The sequence below is a fragment of the Hippocampus comes genome, unplaced genomic scaffold (genome assembly GCF_001891065.2).
Source record: "Hippocampus comes isolate QL1 unplaced genomic scaffold, H_comes_QL1_v1.1 scaffold55, whole genome shotgun sequence".
In the NCBI taxonomy this organism is placed as follows: Eukaryota; Metazoa; Chordata; class Actinopteri; order Syngnathiformes; family Syngnathidae; genus Hippocampus; species Hippocampus comes.
In genome coordinates this window covers 1,259,019-1,282,019 of record NW_017806170.1, presented here as the reverse complement: position 1 = coordinate 1,282,019, position 23,001 = coordinate 1,259,019, and the positions used below count along the sequence as shown (strand labels likewise).

The 23,001-nt window shown below is 45.5% G+C and overlaps 2 protein-coding genes and 1 long non-coding RNA gene across 4 annotated transcripts in view; all 3 read right to left on the bottom strand.

Moving 5' to 3' along the window:
- Nucleotides 1-1,200: 1,200 nt before the first annotated feature.
- LOC109531658 (trypsinogen-like protein 3) lies at nucleotides 1,201-4,148 on the bottom strand. Its single transcript, XM_019896071.1, has 5 exons — nucleotides 4,013-4,148; nucleotides 3,801-3,942; nucleotides 2,867-3,120; nucleotides 2,369-2,505; nucleotides 1,201-2,244 (listed from the first exon to the last, which is right to left on the bottom strand). The coding sequence occupies exons 1-5, from the start codon at nucleotides 4,050-4,052 to the stop codon at nucleotides 2,050-2,052; spliced, it is 768 nt and encodes a 255-aa protein (XP_019751630.1). The 5' UTR covers nucleotides 4,053-4,148; the 3' UTR covers nucleotides 1,201-2,049.
- Nucleotides 4,149-16,349: 12,201 nt separating this feature from the next.
- LOC109531657 (uncharacterized) lies at nucleotides 16,350-16,711 on the bottom strand. Its single transcript, XR_002171214.1, has 2 exons — nucleotides 16,556-16,711; nucleotides 16,350-16,472 (listed from the first exon to the last, which is right to left on the bottom strand). It is a non-coding gene; the product is annotated as an uncharacterized LOC109531657 (long non-coding RNA).
- Nucleotides 16,712-22,524: 5,813 nt separating this feature from the next.
- Nucleotides 22,525-23,001, bottom strand: part of LOC109531653 (apolipoprotein Eb-like) — a 3,044-nt gene continuing 2,567 nt past the window's right edge. Inside the window, exon 7 of one of the 2 annotated variants that reach the window (XM_019896066.1) lies at nucleotides 22,525-22,968. In XM_019896066.1, the coding sequence (XP_019751625.1) occupies nucleotides 22,678-22,968 (291 nt within the window). In that variant the 3' untranslated portion in view covers nucleotides 22,525-22,677. The remainder of the gene's footprint in view (nucleotides 22,969-23,001) is intronic. The other variant, XM_019896067.1, reaches the window with a different exon arrangement.

Here is a 23,001-nt window from a genome sequence, read left to right as displayed (position 1 = left end):
CATCCGACCTTCAATTTTCTATCGCTATTATGGGCAGCGAGCGAGCGAGAGCCTACGAAGCCGACTTTGGGGTGAGTGGCAGGGGGGACGCCCTGGACCGGTCGTCGGCCAATCATCAAGCATTTACCTTCGCACATACACAAGTTAGTTGTGGTCATTAGAGAGGCATCACTGAATCAATTAGCAAATAATCAACATTTTGGTCATCGTTCAGAGCCGTTTTGCTCCTTTCTGTCATTCTTTGTGGTGAATGACTCCGGGGGGGGGCACGTTTTACAAACCAGTTGCTCCTCAACTTACGTCTGGCAAAAGTGTGAGCCCGCTGATCAGCAAATGCTCCCTTTCATGTCACAATAACGAAGTCCGTACACATTTGCTGGTTTTAACTGTTTTCCCGAGCAGATCCCGGAGGGGGAGAATCACCCAACACACCTCCACACCACAAAACCAACAGCAGCAGCCATTACAATCCATCAAATTAGTGTCAATCAGAAGGATTGAGCGTGCCTGAGAGAGCAATCAAACCCAGGCTGCGCTTGTGACAACACATCAATTAACATCACAGCAGTCTTCCGAAGTGACGTCTACAACTTTGCCACTGCTCAGTTGGTTTTGCGCCCCCACCCCCTTCCCGACCCCCAGCCGTGGAGGAGGAGCAGCAAAAGGGAGCGCTGCTGACAACAGATGGCCCACTGGCCTCCTCCTTCCACAGTCTTGGCGGATTATGGACACAGCTGCCACGCACTCTGCGTGTGCGTGCGCCTTTGTACTCGAGATCGCCATCCGATATCCATGTCTTGATGGCACCGGTGTATTTCTGTCAGCGCACATGGCTCTGATCTCCCTCACAGCGCACCGTGCACTAAAGATCGCGAAGAATTGGAAATGTGGCGTCACCTGCTTGCAAGCAGCGAGAGCGTCAGGCGCGCCTGTTTTGAGAGAATTTAAAAACTGGTTTCGCGTGCCCTCTAGCGGCGCCTTGTAGTCACGCAGCGCACCATTTTTTTCTCCCCCTCGTGAAAACGGGATGTGATCCGTGACGAGTACGGTGTGTCCTAAGGATCCTTTGCAATTGACATACTTCTTGACTGTTCTGAAAGTTTTGGATGACTTTGCATTTGTTTAGGCCGATTTCGGGTACGCTGTTGATAAAATCGATTGTGTTCAATAACCCCCCCCCCCCCACAAAAAGGCCACCTCTCAAGCAAAGGCACATGTGTATCATGGTTTATTTCAAACAAAATCAGATGCGAGACTGCAGGATTAAAATTGGAAGACATTAAGGAAGGCAAATCGTTCATGACAGTGTTAGATAAATATAGAAGGGGTCTAAGCACCTAGCCTTCTTGCCCCCCCCCCCAAAAAAAAGCGTATTTATTTGACTCCAAACTGTGAAATAGTGTATCTGTAAATAAGCGGGGGGTTAGCAAGTATAAAAATGCCATGTTAGTGGAGTTGGCCAGCAGGTGTTTGCAAGCTGACTTGTAGCGTGGTGGGAGTAAAGCAAGGGTGGTAAACATATCCAGCTGTTGCAAAGATAGAGGCTACTAGCTTCGTAACACATTACTGCCGTCAACTGATGTTGGGCAAGGAAACAAACGCGAATTAGTGATGGCCGGATGTTGTGAAGTGTGCTGTCCCCATCTGCTGGTGTGATTTGGAAGTCCACTTGTTTCTCAAGATCCCCCCCCCCCACCAAAAAAAATATATATATGGTCATGTGACTGCTTGTGTCTTGAAAAATTCTCAAGTCATGGCACTTGTATTTCAAGGCACCGCTCTATCAAAAAATGGAATAGAATGGCTATTAAGAAAGGATTTCGTTTTGTCGAAAGTCATTTGTTATTGAAGGTAAAGTTTTGGACCGATTTGAAATGAAAGTGTTATGGAATTACAGCTTCAGGTATAGTCTGGGTGTTAACTGTCTTAAAGTTGTTCATTGAATGACTGATTGCTCACATGAGCCACAAGGCAGCTGTTAAAGGAAACAAAAAGTAACAAGTTTTGTGTTTTCCCTGCATTTCGTGACACCCCCCCCCCTGCTCCCCCTCAAGGCCTCTTGAAGGTCGTGGCCCGTGTGGTGGTGGTCGTCGGCGTGTGGCTGTCCATCACTCTGCGCATCCACTCGTTGTACTTGCACAGCTTGGTGTAGACGCTGGGGTGCTCCGCGTTCTGACAGCCGTGACTGAACCACTGCACGCCCTGCAGCTGTCCGCCGCACACCAGCACTGCGCCTTTGTCATACTGCGCGGGTGGTATGGGATGACGTTGCAGGAAAAAAAAAGAAGAAGAAGAATATTGGTTCAATGAAAAGTGGAGTAAAAGCAAAAGCGGCCAAGTAAACAAGGCAAAGGTCATTTGGGCTCACCAAGCAGCCGGTGGCGTCAGCTCCGCCAGCGCACACCATCCCCAAGCTCCAGAAGATGTAGTCGGGGAAAGTGTTGATGCAAATTTGATCTTCCACAACAGGCACCGTCAAACACTTGAGTTGCTTCGGATCCTCGTCTGTTTCCAAAACAACAAAGAGTCAGTGTCTCTGTTTTGTTTCTCCTTCAATCTGAAGCATATATTCGAGAGGAAACGTTTCCTTGAGGTTGGCCTTGGGGCTTGTGATACCCGAAGCTACTTTTATACCAAGATTTTCCCCCAGTAAATGCCTTAAAGGGGAACTCGAGGCAAAAAAGAAAATTGTTTTTTGCGATAAAATGTGCTCCCGCTCGTCGAGACCCAGTGTCCTGATTAAAATTGCATTCGTGGGACAACAATTACGCAATCGCAACGGGTGAGCTGAGACGTTTGCAACACCAGCCCGAGGCAACCCTGAGCCCCTCTGCAAAAAATAGCAAAAGCTCAAGCGTGCACTTACATTGGTTGGGGACGGTGGAGCCCCAGCCGCTGACGCTGCAGCTCTCTCCCGGCTGAGGGCAGCGGCCCGGCAGGCCGATGGGCTGCACTTGTTGGGTCAGGCGGGCCGGCTGGGCCAGGCGCACCAGGGCCAGGCTGTGGAGGGGCGACCGGTACGGGCTGTGGCGGATGACTTCCGCCACAGGAATGTGCTGCTCGGTGCCCTCCTCCGCCGTCACGTCGTGTTCCCCCAACGACGCGTTGATGGCGGTCCCTCTGGAAAGGTTGAAAAGGGACATTTTCGGCCGTTTGGCTTCTATCCGTTCGCCAGCTACGTTAACCCCTGTGAAAACGGACGTGAAGTCATCCATGGCAATATTGCGTTTTACTTTACGCCGCTTAACTGAATCAAATAATTATTTGATTGTACTTTACACTGCACCTTATTCGCTAGCTACATCGCAGAATTTTCCCGTGATTTATTTTCCCCATGGATGTTTCTACTGAGTCATGCATTAACATGAGCCAGGAGGGAAGTCGTGCATAAAAGACCGACTTTTCGAAGTTTGGGATCATTTCACCCCGACTTAAAGAAGCTCAAAGTGCGCCGTACTGTCAAGTTACACAATTGCGTGTCTACGCTAAAGTTAGCGAATTTCATGTAGACTCCCACCGCTAGTTAGAACGAATTCTAATCCCGCAACAGGTGGCCAGGATATTTGGAGGAGAGACACGGCCACTTGTGTTCTTTCAAATCGCTTTATTGAATAAATCCGAACACAAGGATATTCTGCGATGTCACTCAACAGGCCAGTCTTGCATTTTAAAGGCACACACAGGCACTTTCATCGTCACAGGTACTACAGTAGCGCTGCCTCTAATTTTTCAGGAACATCCTTAAAAAGTTGCACGGATCGAGGTTGATGATTTGCCGTCATCGTTTTGGCCTGGCTTACATGGGCGCGCAGGCGGCAGACGTCACCAGCCACCATTTGTCTACGAGGGCGCCGCTGCATCTCATCCTTCGGCTTTGGAGAGACACCTGCCAGGGTCTGGAGTGAGGCGGGCACAGCTTGTTGTCCTCCAGCAAGGACGCTCCTGTTGAATAGTCATTTTTATGTTCTCATCATCAAAGGCCAACGAGGCGTTTACGTCAGCAATCGTTTACCTGTGAGGCCCAAAACGAGAAGCAGAAGGAGAGGCTCCATGTTGTGGTTGTTTGAGGAGTTCTCTTTGTCACGCCACGCAACTTGGCCCCTTATATAAAGAGCGAGAGGATCTTTTTTTTTTTTTTCTTACCTCCCCTTCCATAACTTCCGAGACGGACGTGACCTTTGTAAAGGGCGTAGTGAACTAGGACGGTCACACCTTGTTTCCCGTCATGTTCTCCTCTTTCTTGAAGAACAAAGGAACATTCTTTCATCAGCACATACAAGAGTCATCAAGTTTGTTCATTTTTGCCATGGCGGCATCATTCCAACGCTAGGGTGGACACACTTTTGTGCTCAGGGGGGCAACACCTGATAGGCCAGCTCATACAAAGAGGAGACTTGGGGAAAATTTTGGAATGTGTTTGTAAAACTGTTTTATTTTAACAATGAAATGGCCAGGTTCAAATTGAATCATGAATAGATTAAAAAAATAGTCTCAGTTGTTTACTGTAGTCATGTTGTTTTTTTTTATTTTCAATAAATCAATTAACGGGATAAATGAATAAAAATAACAAAAGATGTAAAAAAAAAAAAAAATGGCCCCAAAAAATGCTCCAAATATTACGGAACTGCTGATACCGTTAATGCTTGGCGGGCTGGATTGAAGAGAACCTTGCCCGCAATGAACACAAATAACTGGCGTCACCAACAGAGCTTTGGTTACATAAGAACACATTGAGGAAATAAATGTGCCTGATTATGTTGATAAAGTTAATATTTTACCATTACCCAACGCGTTCTTTTTATAAAGGATCCGTGATGGCACAACAACTCAGGTCGACCTTTCAAGGGCAAAATATTTGCTCCTCCCTACGCTGCGTTAAGAGTTCTCTCGCTCAGACCTTCTTTGTTGGTTTGCTTTCAGTCTGGTTTTACAGGCCAACACAATTGATTGCCAACTAAATTAGGACACTCGGGGGAACAACATGTACGCGGTTGCACAATCGACTACAACGGTTATCTACGTCAATCGACACCGGAAGTCGATTCACGTCAACCAATGTCCTGCTGTGTCTTCAAACCGCAACGAGCCCGCTTGGAAACGTTGCCCCCGAGCCGATTTGAAACTGGGGGGGTTCTGAATGTGGATATGAGATTTGGCTGCTCTTAAATGCAGAGCCGGACCTATTTTGAGATAAAGGGCTGTTGGCCACCCCAAAAATGTGGAAATTATGATTTTCCGTCCATGACGCCCTCTTGTGTAAAAAATAGGATGCCCACTGATCAGTCGGACAGTTTCATTCTCTGCTTTTAGCACTTTTCAAAACAATCGTAACTGCTGGCGTTTTGCCGATTAAACACTGTTAATTTGTCATGGCATTATTTTTTTTTTGTAATGTAAAAATGTGAGGTTTGGTTGATTCAAGGTAGGATGACACTTCAATAGTGACTTTCCACCTGCGCCATTTGATTCTCACACGTCAGAATAAGCCATCAAACGTGACTTTTTTTTTTTGTATAAATACTTTTAATATTTCAAGACATGTCAAATGAGGTTGGTTTTGTGTGGCGGGCCACAATGGGGTGAAGGTTCACTTAGTTATCTCGTTTCAAGACACGCTACGGAATATTTATTGTTGCTGCTGTTGTCCCGGCTGTCTACTTTCTTCAAGCCATTTTAGTCCGTTTGCATTCCAGCAGTTGCTGTTGTGGTTTTGGGTCGGGCCATTTCGTCGCGTCCTACTGCTGACCCGTAAACAGATAATAGAGCTGGTCCTGTAGGATGCTGTTGTAGGTGCTCAAAATGGTGGTGGTTTCCGTGTAAAAATTCCTGCAGAGACAATTTTGTTTCGTGAGTTCCTTCCCCGTCCCCTCAGAGCATTCGGAGCCCATTGCGATGTCTTACTTGACTTTCTCCTCCAGCTTCAGGCCCTTGACGGTCTCCACGTAGTCGGTGATGGTGTCGACTGCCTCGCTGTAGTAAGACTTGATTGTGTTGCAGAACGTGGTGAGCGGGCCCCGCTCCTCATCCTTGGCCTGCCTCGGCATTCGGAAGCCTTCGGCGCCTGCGTGAGGCAAGGGACAAGGGCTTTGGAGAGATTTCACATCGTGGGAGGGGTCGGAGGGTGGCGGGGGCTGTTCTCAATGCATCAAGTGTGCAGTGGAACCTCGCAAGTCTGATGCCCATGAAGTTGGGAGTATCAGTCGCGCAAAACATCATCCAGGGTGTCAGTTCAGTTTTTATCGATTGTTTTGCTTTTTCTGCTTTTTTTCTTTGACGATACGTATTCCAAAAGAACAAAATGGTCTCCACAATGGCTTTTTTTTGCCGGGGGGGGGGGGGTTTAAATACATTCTTAAGTCCCAAGTCCTGCTTTGGTCTTTGGGGCAAGTAAAAGCTCTGCTAAATCTGACAGCAAGGTAAGGCCTGGTTGGTTATGACAGCAATAAAGTCCTCTTTTTTTTTTTTTTTTTAAAGAACAAAAGAAGAGATTATAGTCTTATGTTTGAGAATAAAAATGTTTCCAGATTAAAAGGCATACATCAAGAGCATAGTTTTATTTTTTAGATTGACTTTCTTACCTTGTTGAACTTTGAATTGAATATGTAATTTTCCAAATTCATCTTGGAAAAATTCTCCCAAGGTTCTGACTTTTTACATCCCGACAAGTATTTGTTCTTGTAAAGATTGCAACGTTTTTTTTTCCCTCGGGGGATAAAAAAATATTGTACTGTTATCCTTATAAGATGAAAACATTTTTGTCGACCATTTTTTCCCCCCATCTTAACTTTATGGCTTTATCCTCAAAATAGTTAACTCTTCATTTCCTCGGGGATTTGGCCGGTTGACATGGTCGTCATGGATTTTATTAGTATGATGATTATAAATGACATTCACAAAACATTGCCTTTAAAAGTTTCCTGGGGGCCCTTCCTCCTTCCTGTTTTCTTTCCATTCTAATCTTTTTAGGGAACTTACACCGTCACATTTCAAGTTTAGCATCCGTCTGGAGCAAATAGAGTTGAATCTTATGGCTAAAGAGTGTCCACTTACTGACAGCAAGGAGCGCAAACAGCACAGTGACAACCAACAGCTTGTTCATGATGATGGAGCTGCAAACAACAGAGTCAACATTTAACCATCCCGTCCACTAGGGTGCGACATTGTCCATCTTGTGTTCCCTTTGCACTCAAGCGACCGGATTCGCTTTTTTCATTCAGTTCGAGGAGTCGATGTCATCTTACCCCCTCAGGCACACGTACACGATTTACTCAAATAAATGTCAGAATACTCACTGTATTCCCCTCCGGAAGTGTGATGAGGAAAATCGGATTGGCTCCTCGGGTGGCCTCGTCCGTTTATATAGCGGCGGCGATGTGTTGATTTGTCGCTCCGGGAGTCAAAGTGCACGCTGGGGGAGATAAACTTGCGTTGTTGTCACCCCCCCCCCCTCCTCCCACGAGAGTTTGTTAGTCCGTACTGCGTTGATTGAAACAAGCTATCTCGTGCCAATACGTGGAGGACGACGAAGAGGAGGAGGAGGAGCAATAAAGCAGCAAGGTTTTTGTTTAGTTGATTTTTGTTGGGAAGAGCAGTTGCGTTACGTCATCAGAACGCAGTTTGAGCAAACAGGCGATGTTGTTGGCATCGCACTTGTGAAATACTTCATGCCAACTTGCGCTGGGCTGGTCGGCCTGCTCCTGAAATGTTTTTGTCATCAAGGCCGAGATGCACTGACAAGTAACGACGTGTCCCGTGAAGTTGGACTCTAGCCTAGAGGCTGCGACTCGAACACGTCACCCGGGCTCCTTGTCGGTTAGGAAAGGTGGAGGTCAGCTAGATTCTTTCTGGTTTGTCTCTTGAGCAGTCAAGGATTTTTTTTTTCCCTCTCTTGGGACTAAAAGGCGGCTTGACACATATGGAGGATGGATGAGACCATATCATTTCTAAATGTATTTTAAAATATCAAATAAAACGCTGGGGGGGTTTAACAAGGGCTACACAGATTACTGCTGGGGGAATAGCACCCCCCAGTCAGTGGCGGAGCTTGACATATGCTTGAACCCTCTAAGTGCCAGGCCAGATAATTGACTTTCGGGTATTTTCTGCCCCGACCCCCACCCATTTTTTTCCCTACATTTTCACCCACTCTCCGTAGGGAACGTGTGATTTTATTTCTTTTTTTTTAATCAGGGTTTTCTGAAGAATTTGGGGGCTTTGTGTGAACAGAAAAAGGGGGGGTTTGTCAAAGGACTCAAAGTGCGTGGGCTGCCGCCAGTTGCCCAATCCTGGTCTATGTCCACCCACATTGTGTGTCAACTATCTGCAAAGTTTCAATATTAAGTTAACTATCTATCATTGGTCGATTTGCTGTGATTTAAAACAAAAAAAAATTATGCTGAAAGTGGAGATTTTCTAACATTGTGTTGAGTGTAAGTGATGCAAGCCTAGAAGTAACAATAGACTACTGTCCTCTATCTTTTTTATAGGGCGCATAGAAAATTACAAGATGGGGATGGGGGTGAGGGGCCAGTTGAGGAGGCAAGATTTGAGGGGGTTTTTTTTGTTTGTTTGTTTTTTAAAGAGAAACAACAAATACGTTCCGATAATTTTAAAACTTGGGATACCACACAAAAGAATCACGGATTAAGTAGTTGCATTTAACTTTTGAGTTCAGTACATCTGCATGTCATCTCCAAGAATTGTTTACTTTTAAACATTTAGGTTTCTGTGTGCAATACATTTAACGTTTGAATCTTTTCAGTACAGTTTTCCGAAATGTAAGCACAGTTTTGACGCTCAAACTCTTCATATTGGTGCAGCTGATCTTTCCGTATTCAAAAACGCAAAATCGGTCACAACGCAATTTGCCTCGATATCCATCTATTTGTATGTATTCCTCTGACAACGTGCAAAATGAACTGCGCAGCAATTTAGCCCCTTTGGCAGATGCAACCTTGGGTGCGCCGAGTTACGAGATCAACTTCCACGAGGCAAATTCAATGTTGTATAAACAGTCATGTGCTCACACATACTCAAACACACACACACACTGAGTGGCAACAGCGTACGCGTGTGTCTTGCACAACATGCTACTGTTCCAAATCCTGTCAGACTGAGCCCAGTGTTTGCGTGGAAGTCCATTAGAATGAATCAATTACATCTCAGTGCTGTTGTGGAACTAGTCTTTTTTCCTTGGGAGGGGCCAGGTAAAAATCAATTACCTGGCCTGGCCTGAGGGTCCAAGCATATTCCAGGGGGAGGGGCAGTGTCCCCCATGCCCAGCCCCTTGCTCCGCCAGTGCCTCAGTGAGTCTGTTCGTTTGTTACTCTGCTGTACTCATTGTGTTTTATTTTAAGGGGGGAAACATAACACAATAAGAGCTTATGGACAGTGTACTTCATTGTTTTGTAATGTCTTTAATAATATTTGTGTCACTAAAAATATGATTGAATAAAATGATGGTGCTTAAAAAATGTCCCGGGAAATGTCAACATGGATTTTAGTGGTGGGGAGAATGAGGAGCTGGATGCCATGAAGTTAACACTAATGGCTGATAACTGTGGCTGTTAAAAAAAAAAAAAAAAGAAAAAAAGATCCAACTCATGTATTTATGCTGCAGAAAATGAAATCAAGATTCAGCTTAAACAAACACCTTGCAACCATGATTTTTTTTTTCGTGTTCATTTTATTGCACACACTCACAGACATAAACATACCCCCTCGTACGAGGACTACTTTTGGTGTACCAAACACAAACATGGTGCATACGCTGAGTACATTGGGTGTGGATGACGTTGGCGAGTTTTTTGATGCTGTTTAAAAAAAAAAAAAAAAAAAAACAGACAATGCTCGGTGCTCCCCCCGGGTTTGAAGCGCTGTGCGGTTTCCATCAGGCCTCTGGAAAAAGCGCACCTCGTTTTATTTTACTGGGCAGGCAGGAACGTATCCAGATGAACCCTGATGTTTTTGATGGCGCTGTCCAGGTACTGGCCAATGTGTGGGCGCAGGTAGTGTCCGTAGACGCCCAGGACGGATTTGCGGGCCTTGTCCACCAGGGGGCTGAACTCTTCAACTAATCCGCTACACAGTAACACAAGGCCCATGAGTGCCACCTGCCGCTAACAAAAATTTCAAAGACTTTGTACTCTGGCTTTTGCAAACGCTCACCTGCCAACCTTGACGATGGCCTGGAGCTCGGGCTTGCCCTGCAGACTCTCCAAGAACTCTTTGGCCTCCTGGCCCTGAGGGGTTTGTCCCACTTCGCTAATGACGGGGGCAGCGGCGGCATAAAGCTTGCTGTAAGCGTTCACCAGACGCTGATAGAAGACGCCCTTCAGGTTGGTGTATTTATCCACAAGCTCCTGCTCTGGCTGGGGAATGTCGCAAAGGCTCATGGAGACTGCCATGAGGAAAAACAGCAGGTTCAATCAGGCTGATGGTTAGAAAAAATCTCAAAGGAAACACAGACTCGTCATGATAAAACACGCATCCCCCATATTTTGTGAGTTACTTTTTAGGATTTTAAAAAAAAAAAAAAGCGAATTTAAGTTTGTGCAGAAAAGTTGAGGTTTGCACACAAGGCCATTGGGATGTTTTTTGTTGTACTAAAGAGCACAATTTTGCCAATCCAAATGAACACAGCTGCTCACGTCTTGCACATTTTTACACTTAGTATGGAATGACGACTTCAAATAGTTTACGACATTACACGTCTTTTCTTACCCTGCAGAGCCAGGATCAGGGCGATGGCGAATTTAGTGTTCATTTCTGTAAGGAGAAGAAAACGCTGCGTGAAGCAAAACTGGACAGATTTGACATTTTAAAATACGGACATCCAAAACACCTTAACGTATTGGAAAACATACCCAAAAATGGAAGGCTTTTTTTTTGTTTTGTTTTTTTTTACCTGCAATTGATTGCCTCTGGATCCCAGAAGTGACAGTCTGCTCTGGAAGTGAGTTGTCTGCAACTGGGAGCTCACATCTGGACCAGATGATATAGGGGGGGACTGCAAGCACACGTCATCTGATCAGGACACACACACACACACACACACACACACACACACACACACCACAGCACCCACGCAGGCACGCACGCACACATCACCTAAACAAAGTCCAGTGTACATGGTCTTTGCTTGAAAACCCAATTGCATCTTGCGAAATGGGCCTGGATGTCATGCATCTGCTGTCGCGTATGTTTATGATGTACCCGGAGACCCATCTGATAGCGCCGCACGTATGTCTTCATCTACAGTATGCTTGTAAAACTCCCGTCGATTAGATTATCTTGCCTTTGCTGTCGCGAGCGAGCGAGCAAGGCAGCAGCGCTGGTCTAGACGCCACCTCGTTGACCTTTCGCAGAGTCCGTGTCAGGTTTGCACAGTGACCCCTTTGTCCCTTTTGGAGATGCATCAGGTGATTCTTGGACCCAGCAAGAATTTTAATTTTGGATCATCAGTAAAATAAGACCGAGATGATGACCATTGAGATGCATGCACTGAGAACGATTATTCTGTCTTGCAGTATGATCACCAAATTTTGAACGTGGTCTTCTTTAGCCCACCGTCGCTTCGCCTCCGCAAAGGTTCATGGAACTCGATTAGTAGTAGTAAAGGTAAAACAAACACTGGGGGGGGGGGGGGGGCAAGTCCGTCTGCAACTACGCTTTCCCGTGTATTGCCACTGAGCATTGTTGTGTGCCACTAAACTTGTTTGTTAGGGGGTCCCTGCTCGGTTTACGATAGTTCTGAATGGCATAAACGACTCGTAGTTTGCGCAGCAGCGAAAGAATCATTCAGTCATGCAGCACAAGTAGGCACACTCAGTTACCATCGTTGTGACCGTTTTCCATGCGTTTGCTTCGTATTTATGGCTGCAAAACATTTTTCCACACCAAAATTTCCAGAGGCTCACTCTGGACGAGATTGGTGGTGCAAAGAATGGATGGGTGCATATTACAGAGATGTGGAGTAATGCACAAAATTGACTTCATTACATTTCCTTGAGTAGCCCTCCATCCTTCCATTTAATCCCGCTTTTCAGATCGTGTCGTGGGGGTGAGCAGCTTTCGCAAGGAAGCCTAGACTTCCATCCGCCCCAGCGGCTTGGTCCTTCTTTTCCGAGGCGACCCCAAAGCCTTCACAGGCCAACAACTGCGCCGTTGTGGGAGTGAACGCAATCGAGTTACTCCGGACCAACAAAAGCGGCTCCACTCGATCCCTTCAAAATCAGCGCAGCGCAGTCCATGACATTGTGGAAGCAGAAATAGACTCGCTGGGAGGATTGATGTGGGAAAAGTACATTTAGAAGGAAATGCAAGCAGTTCTCGACTTACAAATATTCTGAAATTGCCCAGGGCAATCACAGCTATGAAGTGGGCCCTTGGAAACCGCCTTCCCAATTGATCATGTGTTTGAATTCATCCATTAATTGACTGCTACAATGTTTTCAAGGGTTCGATGCACACCGTTGTCATATTCATGAACATGTATCATCAGAGCGCAGCATCTGTCTGCCTGTGCCTCGATCAAGTTCACCTTATTGCACCACCTGCGCCACAACTTAGACCTGCTCTGGGCTCCTGAATACTTCCTGTAATTATAACCTGACTGCTGCGTGAGTAGTAGACTACGGTGAACCCCTTGAGAAAAAAAAAAAAAAAAGAATACATGTAAATGTAGAGAAGAATTGCTACAAAGCCACTCTTTCAGCTGTATGTTATCTTTTTGACCGTTGCGGGCCACCATAGTTGGCCAATGTTGTGCCTACATGTATCTGGACTGACTTGCCTCCCCAAATTGTTGAAATGTTGTATGTACTATGAGTTTCATATTCTCGCGTACCTCATTCACAGACTCTGTTATTTCAGGACACATTTTGTACATTTGGTTGCTTTAATGAAGCCTGCATGTACGGGTACAGTTGTGCGGGACCAAAAAAGGCGGTCGGCAAGCGTGTTGTTAAATGGCTCCTTGGTCAGTCGTATTGGCGGCAAAGAAGGGGAAGAAGTTGACGATCTTCTCCCTCGCCGCTGTGTTGACGCCAGCTGCCCATTGCCTGTAGTCGTCCACGACCGGCTGGATGTGTTCGTCGTAGTATTCCCTCGCGAATGCCACCGCAATGTCCGTCGTTCTAGCGACGTTCTCTTTGGCTGAACTGTGCGGTGGCGGGGGGAGATATGCACAAGTGCGGCGCTTGAGTCGGCAGGGCCGCGCAATGGCAACCTCGATATTCAGGAGCACCCAAACGCTTGCAATCAGTCAAGCCCCCTCTGTCCCTCAACTATTCCCCCCGCTGAACAGCGAACAATGGCGAGCCCCTTCAAAGGCGGCAGATGTTCCCTTCCTGCCAGAGTTTGTCAGGGTTCGTCCAAGGGCGCAAATGTTTGCCAAAAGGTCACCAGATGTTCGCCTGTACTTTTCTTGAACTTGACACACACACACACACACACACACACACACAAACTGTTGGCGAACATTTGCACCCTTGGACAAACCCTGATGTACTCTGACGTGAACACGCATTTTTTTTCTACCTTCGCCAACTCGCAATTGTTCGCCCGTCAGTGGGTTAGAAGCTTAACGGAGAGGTGTGTGTGTGTGTGTGTGTGTGTGTGTGTGTGTGTGTGTGTGTGTGTGTGTGTGTGTGTTTCATTTGGATTTTTGTGTCCAATCAGGTGCAATTGTCTGTGCTCTTTGGATGCGTCCATCGGTCTTTGTTTGTTGGTTTGCACTTGTGTTGGTTCGTGTGTGTGTGTGTGTGTGTGTGTGTGTGTGTTCTTTTTGTGGTTGTGTGTGCCTGTGTTGCGTTTGTTCCTTCATGTGTGTCAGTGTGTGTCAGTTTTCAACCGTGAGCATGCGTGTGTCTCTCCAAGTGAGATTGTGAGTTTGCTTTTGCGTGTCTCCATTTGTGTGTGTGTGTGTGTCTGTGTGTGTGTGTGTGTGTGTGTGTGTGTGTGTGTTCTTTCTTCTGAGTGTGTTCATTTGTGCGTGTGTGTCTTTATGTGACTGTTTCTTTTGTGTGTATGTATTTGCTTGTTGTGTTAGTTTATTTTTGTGCCCTGTTACTTGGTGTGGTGTTTGTGCACTCATTTGTTTGCTTGTGTGTGGGTGTGTGTTTGTGCACTCTTTTCTCTGTGTGTGTGTGTGTGTGTGTGTGTGTGTGTGTGTGTGTGTGTGTGTGTGTGTGTGTGTGTGTGTGTTTCAGTGTTTCAAAGTGTGCGTGCGGTGTCGATACCGAGCGTTGTCAAGTAGTCTTTGTAGAATTCCTGGAGAGTCGGGTGGGTCCGGATCCGGCGTCTGGGCCCAGAGTGGCGCGCTCGCTGCCGAGTAGGAGGAGGAAGCGTGTCAGCCCAAAGAAAAGAAATAATTCGGGCCGGAAAAACTTACCTTGAATGAGAAGAACGAGAGCGATGACAAGAAATCTCATCTGCCGACAAACAAAAACAAACTTTGTTCAAATTGTCTGATTTTCAGTTCTGCTCTGAGTTGAACCGCCTCAAAAAACAACCAGTCGTGACAATTCGAAACAGTGTACCTTTTTTGTTGTTGTTGTTGTTGTTGTTGTGTTTATTTTTTTTAATTCAGCTGCTCCGGCACACAAACGAGTTGAATGAAACGAGTGTTATTGAGTCATTTTATTTATATAAGGCAACGGGTCGTACATTGGTCCCTGTGGCCTGACTTTTTGTTTGCGTTCCATGTGGCAGTTAAATAATTGGCTTTTTCATGTTTGCCTTTGCAAGTGTCATCTGATCGTTTGAGGACTCTGGCTGGCCTCATGTGGTCATTTCCAGCCCGGGGCCCCAAATGACGACCGTGAAGATTGCCTACGAATGAACCTCGAAACTCCTCTCGGTCCGCTCGTCGCTGACGTCTGCGCGGCGTCCCGGCGAGCGCCCTTTGGATCGAATATCGGAGCCCGTTTTGGCAGACGCTGATGTGTTTGTCGACCAGTCAAAGTCTCCGATCTGATCTAAAGGGACCGATTAGGGTTTTTCGAGAAGAGCGTCCATGTGATAAAGCCCCCGGAGCGCCGTTTCTCTGGGCAGAGTCCATGGCAAGAAAAAAAAAAAAAAAAAATCAATCTGATCTCTGAAGCAACAACGTTCCACATCCGACAGCTGTCCAAACACAGGCAGGGGTGAAGACTTTGTTTGTTCTGAGGAGGACAAAAAAAAAAAGTATCTCGAGCAAAGTTACACGTGGGTCATCATTTTCGTGTGAAGAAGCAAAAGGAAAATCATTGCCACTGCCAAGGCGGTTACGTGTTCGTGGATTGTGCTCAAAGTATTCAACTGAAGTGTGGCAGCAACTCACGATGATTTTAGGAATCGATTCATCCGTTGATGACTTTGTCGATTCGTCGATGAATTGGATACAACAAAAACATGATACAGTGCAGAAATGCAAATCATGAATGAATGAAGATTCAGTTGCTCAACAAAAAAGGGCAAAAATTTAGTTTTTTTTGGAGTGGGGGGTTGTCACTTGACAAATACTCCCTAGATTAAAAAAAATATATACGTGACTAAAACCAATTTTAAAAACTCAACTAAAACAAAGCATTTTTTAAAATAAAGAAAAACAAACAAACCTGCTCTGAAAAGGTTAACAAACAAAAGTTAAAACAACAGAAAATCTGACAAATGACAAATGCTAGCCTGGCGACGTACTGATGCATAAAATCCTAAACCAATGTTCGGTCAAGAGCTCATACCCCCCCCCCCACCCCCCAAATGGAAAATTCCGATCGTGTTTCAAACAAAAATACGTACTAATCAATTTGCATTGGGGATAAACGACACACACCGAATATTCAGCTCGTAAATATTGAACCGGTTTCGCAGATTGTTAACGGTGGCCACTCTCAGCGCTCGTAAAAACACTACCCCACACCCGCAGGATAATCGTTCAGGATAATATTTCAGAGCCGTCCGATAACGCCGACTTTCCTGTCTTGAATTGCGAGTGACGAAAAATGCACAAATTTGGCCCAATTGTCCAGATATGTGCACCGCAATTTTACGACCGTCGGCTTGACCAGTTCGGGGTGGGAAAATACTACGCCACAGGATCATCTCTTCGGACGATCGGGCGTTTGCTGACTTTGATCGGAAAAGGCTCAAGTTGATCCCCGTCGCGGGTGTACATTTTACCCAACATCTTGAGTTGTCCCGACTGATCCAGCGCGACGTACGTAGAAATGACCGCTCAAGTAATCAGTTGTTGCTATAGCAACGGCAGGGTTGATTTTGGGGCTGCTACTTTTGGTCATAAAAAAAAATAAAAACACAACAGTAACATCGTGTTCCTTTAAACATGTTGAATGTTTTTTTTTTTGGGCTTGTTTGTTTGTTTTTTTTTTTGGCGGGAGTGGAAATTACTTCCATCCACCGATGTGTCCGCTGACCTCCGTCACCGGGCCGCCTGTCGCGGGCCGCAGCCTTCAGTGAAGCAACGCCAGCCCCTGTGGATCATTAACCGGCGTAAACTTTAGTCCAGCTCTTGTGAAACCGCTCGCGGGGAAACGCCGACATGTTGGCACTTGACCTTTGCTCCTGTGGGCTGTGGAGACAAATAGACAATCGATGGCGGACGCGCTTCATCGTCGTCGGCTTCAACACCCCCGTCGACCCCCTTCATGACTTTCATGATGCAAACTGCTAAAGGTGCAGCTTTTGACCATGTTACAAATGTCTACCCCCACCCCCGTATCTTTTCTCTCACATTATCATTTATAATTTTTTTGATTTTTTAAGTAATTTTTTGGTGTGCGAAAATTTCTTCAAACAGTCTGAGCACAATTGCTGCTGAGCCATTCTTGGATCTGAAGTGCTTGCTATTATGCTTGCAGGGCTAAGAAAGCTAATATTCGCAAACTGCGCAGGGTGGGGGGGGGATTTATAATTCATCACCTTCCTAAAATAGTGGCAAAAAGGATTCTTTGGGTGAAATAATCTCATGTGGCCGCGTCATCTAAAATCATCTCCGCCTTCAGTTGAACAGATCATCCATTTGACCCTTTGAATTGAATTCGTCATACATGAACACAATGTGTTCAATAAATTGGTTGAGATTGTTTGTTTTGTATCACCAAGTGTTTCGTGCAAGTAAACCGATTACGGGACCGGCCGCGTATTCATGAGCGTTTTCTTTGTTCTCCATTTCTGTTGATGGACTTCTGTTGCATGCATTTTGTGTTCATTTTATCGATTTATTTTTGGGGCGAGGGGGCGGGGCTAGAAAAGCACCAATTGAGAAGACTAATGTGACATTTCATGAGCAATGTGGCGACGTCTTTGTCTTGATTTCAAAGAGGCACACAGTAGGACTCATCTTTTTATTTTGGGCAATGATGGAGCGGAAACACCGGAATTGTTCATTTATTTCACATCGTCAAGACACATTTGACCACATAGTCCACATCACAAATGGCAACACCGAATGTGCATATTTCAACAAAGCCTTTTAAATGTCATCAATGTAAGGTGTGTGCCCATAAACAACGTACACTTCGAGCAGACCAGGAGTAATATGAGCTTGTTTTTTTTTTTTTTTTTTTTCCTAGCAGAGCAGAATACGATGATGTCGAGCTTCGGGCGAAGGTTGCACACTGGAAGCGAAGGTCCTACTTAGAGCCAAAGTTTTCCTTAAACCATTTCCTGTTTGAGCAGAAATGCACAAATGAGCATTTTCAAGCAGCGTATGTGTGTGTGTGTGTGTTTGTGTGTGTGCTCATTGCGAGCGTACTTGACGTCGCTGGCCATTTGGCTGTTGCGAATGTTGTTGAGGGACTCCTTGGTGTTCTCCGCCATGTTTCTAAACACTTGGGCCACCTGGTCGCCGTACCTGCTCAACTTCTCTTCGAAGGTCTCCTCCTGAGCATCTGCGTTGGTGCATGAATGAATGATGTTTAAAAAAAGAATAATTTATTTGGCTGTAAACAAACAATAATAATCATTTTGGGAGAAAAAAAACAAAAAAGTCACATTTAGACGTCACACCGAACTCAATACTGACCTGCGTAGGCGATCAGAGCCAGCAGGAGCACAGCGACTGCGAGGTAAAGTTTCATTGTCTGAGTGGAAGGAGAGGCGAGGATTCCTTTAAAATTGTACACTATTTACAAAATGATTTAAGATTCACGGTTTAAAAAATTTTAAATGTAAAGTTCTTAGAAGTGGGCAAAAAAACCAAAACAAAACAAAACACCCCCCTCAATGATTGAATCAAAATTTAAACGACCAAAAACAAAACAAAAACAAAAAAAAAGAAGCAGCACATTTGAAGCAACTTTCTCCTACCTGTTGTTGGTCTTGTTGTGGAGTAAACTGCTGTGTTTATGTGTGTTTGTGTGTGTGTGTGTGTGTGCGCATCTCTCTTTATATATGCCTGCTGGCTTGCACTAATGTGACGCACACTGGACTCAAAAAGCCCACGTGGTGCCCCCCCCCCACCTTTTTCTTTTTATTGAGCGTGTCACCGCTGCGATATCAGGAGCTGAGATTCCAAAACATGGGGGGGGGGGGGTCTCTGTTCAAATTAAGACAACAATGCTCAGTTATCTGGTAAGATCGAAAGAAAAAAAAAATTATTGGCGGCAGTTTGCAAATTGCGTCATACCAAAGACTGTTTCTAATATTTTGAAGGCGGAATGAGCAAAGTATGAGAAACATCAAGCTTCACTTAAAAAAAAAAAAAAAAAAAAAGGATTTTCACCCAAGATACCCCAAAGTACTGTATATATGATCCCAAAGCATTTTGTCATTTAAAAACGTCTCAGGTGACTGAAATGATGGATTTCAGATGATTTGATCTTTGGAGCAAAAAAAAAAACCCAAGTGCTAACATGCTGGCATGTAAAAATATCAATAATTCATTTTCTACTTGCCATTTTCGTACATGTCTGACTCACTGATGCTTAGCTACTTTATGTATTTTTTAAAAAAAATACATAAAGGGTATCGCAAACAACTCCTTTCATTGGACGCTTACGTTGAGCGGCTAGCCGTGACCAATCTGATCAGTTCTTAACTTGCAGCACTGCCGATAACAAAATAGGACTTTTCTCCAGCTCGACTTGTTTACCGTGCAGCCCCCCGCGTCAACCCCACAACAATCCTCACCTGCCCGTCGGACCTCCAGTGGAATCTTTCGTCACGCTGTTGTTGGGCCGTCAAGAAGCCGGATGGCCAATGGTGGCTACTCCTCCATTAACATGCCACCTTTTGAAAGAACTCAGCATTTGAGCGGCATCTTAATGAAGGTATTAAAGACCAAAAACATGCCGAGAGTACGGGACGGTTGTCGGATTCGGATGAATCTGCTCATGGTGAATTGCAAATTGACAGGGATTCACTGTACTTTGTGAAAATTTGACACCCAGAGTGAAAAATCCTGCCCCCCCGAGTCAGTTGATGCTGCTCCTGAACATTGTCCCAGGTCGGCACCTGCTGGTCCAGATTGTCAGCGTCGGCGTGGATCTGTTCCTGCTGACCCAGAATTTGGTCTTAAACCTGCTGGTTCTGTTTCAATACACGAACTCACTAACGGGAACCGATCCCGAAAAACCTCGGTCGCAAACCAACCTTCAAGAACATCGCCACACTCAAATTAGTCTTCACGGAATGAACGCGGGGTGCCAAAGCCAACAAACTGAACGCACAAAGACAGGAGCTGAGATTTGAACCCGGTTCATCCGGAACTGTGAGACAGATTTGAATCGTGACTAATTAAACCCGGCCAAGATGCGCGATTGCGACTGTTTTCCCGCCCTCGCTCACACGAAGGGTTAAAGATTCGTCCATGTTGCGTCGGCGGTGGCTCGCAGCTTCGGTAGCCCAGTATTGATCGGCGTGGGCGGACATGGCCCGGGCACTCAAAGGAAAAACAGTTTATTCATTAGAGGACCCGTTCTGTTCCACAAGCCATGTTTGAAGCATATTGACAGCGCCGAGTGGTCCGAGTGCCCACGGCAGATGGCGCACTCTGGACTCAGCAAACACATGGCAACCTTGAGATGTAGCCGACCCCCTTTTTTATTTGTTGACATTAAGCGGAAAGCGGAGTTCATTCACTCCATTTGCTTGCTTCTCCTTGCACTTTCACCACAAATGTCGCGGGTTTGATTGGGTCTGATTTTCCACGTGATGGGTCGGGAACCCCAAAAAGTCTGTTAAAAGTCTAATTTGCAAGGTTTTAAGTTATGAGTTGTGTTGGCATTGGCGGTGTCCATTACCTATTAACAGTCCTTTGCATTTTTGGCCCGGTGGACACAGCGTCCATGATTCTCCATGATCCCCCGCTCCCCCCAAAAACTATATATCTTTGAAATGTGGACTCGTCAGACCACAGCACACTTTTCCACTTGACGTTAGTTCATCTCAAATGAGCTCTTGCCCAGAGAAGCCAGCGACGTCTTTATCTGGCCTTTTCTTTGCACGGTTGAGTTTGCATCTTTAGATGTCGAGACCAACTGTGTTCACTGACAAAGGCTTGATAAACATCTGAGGCTTTCAGGACGGTTCTTCTGTACCCAATCATGACACCAGTTTCTGATTTGCCTGTGGAATGTTCCAATACCGGTGTTTTGTTTTTTTTATCATTCCTCAACTTTGAAAGGGATCGATGGCATTTCAATCAAGAAATTGATTTGGTACCATCTCTGCATTATCTTGTGCTATTGCAACCTACTAAACACACACACACACACACACACATCCTGTGTTTGCATTTTGGCCATCGAGAGACATATATATATATATATTTTTTTTTTTTGTGGCTGGATTCCACCATATGAGATCCGTTTAGGTGTGGGTCAGAGTGGTGTTCTTTGATCAGTGAGATGTGAAGATCCAAGTCACTGCCGATTGCATAATACGCCGTTTAAAGGAGCTTCTTGGCTGCTCCTTTGGACCCAAAGTCGAATCAAGCTTTTGATTTGTGATTGCAGTGTACGTTCAGTGTTCTGACAGCATCACACATGCAGGTCCAAAGTTTGACCGCGTGGGAATGGAGTGCAGATTCACCATTTGGATGATATTCTTTCACCCACCACCTGCTTTTTGAAGCCATTTTTCAAATTCGGAGCCTCGTTCTTTCATGAACATCCATTTTTTTTTTTAACTCATTTACTGCCAGTAGTTTTAAAAACATTTCCCAAGACACTTTTTGAAGTCGCTGCCTGCCCAACTGCACATTGCACACTCAGGGAGGCCAGGAGAGGACAGGCTGGTTAAATGGTATCAGGTGTCGTAGTATCGGACCCTTTCTGCAAGTTTGTGCACACACACAAATGTGTGTGCGTGGCTGTGTGTGTGTTCAGTATTTTTTTAAATGCTGGATTAATGTCATTTGTTTCTTTTTCATTTTTGTTGAAAACGTGTCTGTTTGGTTTGGTTTTGGAGGGATCGAGTGGGGGGGGGGCGATCATGCAAGTTTTTTGTAGTATTTTCAACTCTGAAACAAAAAATCCAGCACGTCCTATCACCTACATTCTGATGTTCCTTGTTTCGGTTAAAAAAAAATAAAAAAAATAGCACCAAAGGGATTGGATTGCCTCACTTTTTGTGACATAGACGTTCCCCTTTTTTTTTCTTTTTTTTCTTTTTTGTAAGAGGGGAAATAAACCAGACTAACCTTATTGTGCCGTCTGAATTTAGTTAATTCTTGGAACCCCCCCACCCCTTTGCAAATGCAAGGAAGTGTGCCGTCGTTGCACTTTAACTGCTTTCACACCAGCGAGCCTTTCAAGTGGCGATTTTGTCTGGCTCAGATGAAAAGGCCCAAGCGGAGCCCCTTTTTGGTTGTCGACGAATTCATCGCCATCACTTTTGTGTACTTCGCTGCGTGCATGTAAGATCCATTCTCCAATAACTGTAGGAGGCCCGGCGCGTGAAAGAAAGTGCAGGTCCGACTCAGCAATAACAAGGTCACGCAAGTGCTGCCAGAGGAGGAGGGAAGGGATGCAATTCTCAAATCTCTGCATTTTTTTTCTTGTTTTGTTCTTTTTTGAAGGGGTTACTATCAGTTGAACACCTGTTAATTTCCAGGGATTCTTTTTTTTTTTTTTTTTTGGAGGGGGAGTGGGTAAGGGATGTTATCCTAGCACAGATGGAGCAGTCATGCTGAGGGGAAGTGCCGTCAATTTAGTGCACTTTGTTTTGCCGTGTTTTCTTTGAGTTCTTTTAGAAATCTACTTTTACTTTATTTTACTTTAAAAGTTTTTCCAAGTCTTCTGTGAATGTGTTTCACTGTTGTCAGTGTACATTATTTTAGTCATTTTGGTAAACTACTTTTGTTTTCTTTGGTTTAAGATAAGAAAACCTTTATTTGTCTCACAATGGAGAAATTCCCAAATTTGCTTCTGAATGTTGTTCACTTTTGTGTTTGAAAATGTTTGTAGGCATTTTGTCTTTGCTTATGTGAAGCACATTGAGTTGCCTTGTGCCTGCTTTAGAAATAAAACTGCCTTGCCTTGCCCTTGGAAATGTCGTTGAGGTGCGCCAACACACCAGCCGCAGGTTTGCAAAAGGGGTTTATTGAAACTGCAGACTTGAATTTCAGTGCAGCGTGTCACACGTACTCAGTAAGTGTTGAAGGTGGCTGTCCGCCTCTCACTAAACAGTCGAGACCAACACCGTGCCCTGCGTCTCTTCCTCCTGGCCCCGATCTCATATCTGGTCCAGATGCCTGACCTGGTTCTGCCGCTGCTGGCCCAGGACTTCATCGTGGATCTGCCCCTGCTGGCCCAGGCTTCCATCTTGGTTCTGCCGCTGCTGGCCCAGGACTCCATCTTGGTTCTGCCCCTGCTGGCCCAGGACTCCATGGTGGTTCTGACGCTGCTGGCCCGGGACTACATCATGGGTCTGCCCCTGCTGGCCCAGGCTTCCATCTTGGTTCTGCCGCTGCTGGCCCAGGACTCCATCGTGGTTCTGCCCCTGCTGGCACCGGACTCCATGGTGGTTCTGACGCTGCTGGCCCGGGACTACATCATG

Excerpts from the sequence above, each read along its gene's own strand:
- LOC109531658 (XM_019896071.1), bottom strand. The coding sequence starts at position 4,052 with ATGGAGCCTCTCCTTCTGCTTCTCGTTTTGGGCCTCACAG. Across the intron at positions 3,121-3,800 it reads TCTGCCGCCTGCGCGCCCAT|AGGGACCGCCATCAACGCGT; the intron begins GTAAGCCAGGCC and ends CAACCTTTCCAG. Across the intron at positions 2,506-2,866 it reads CTCCACCGTCCCCAACCAAT|ACGAGGATCCGAAGCAACTC; the intron begins GTAAGTGCACGC and ends TTTTGGAAACAG.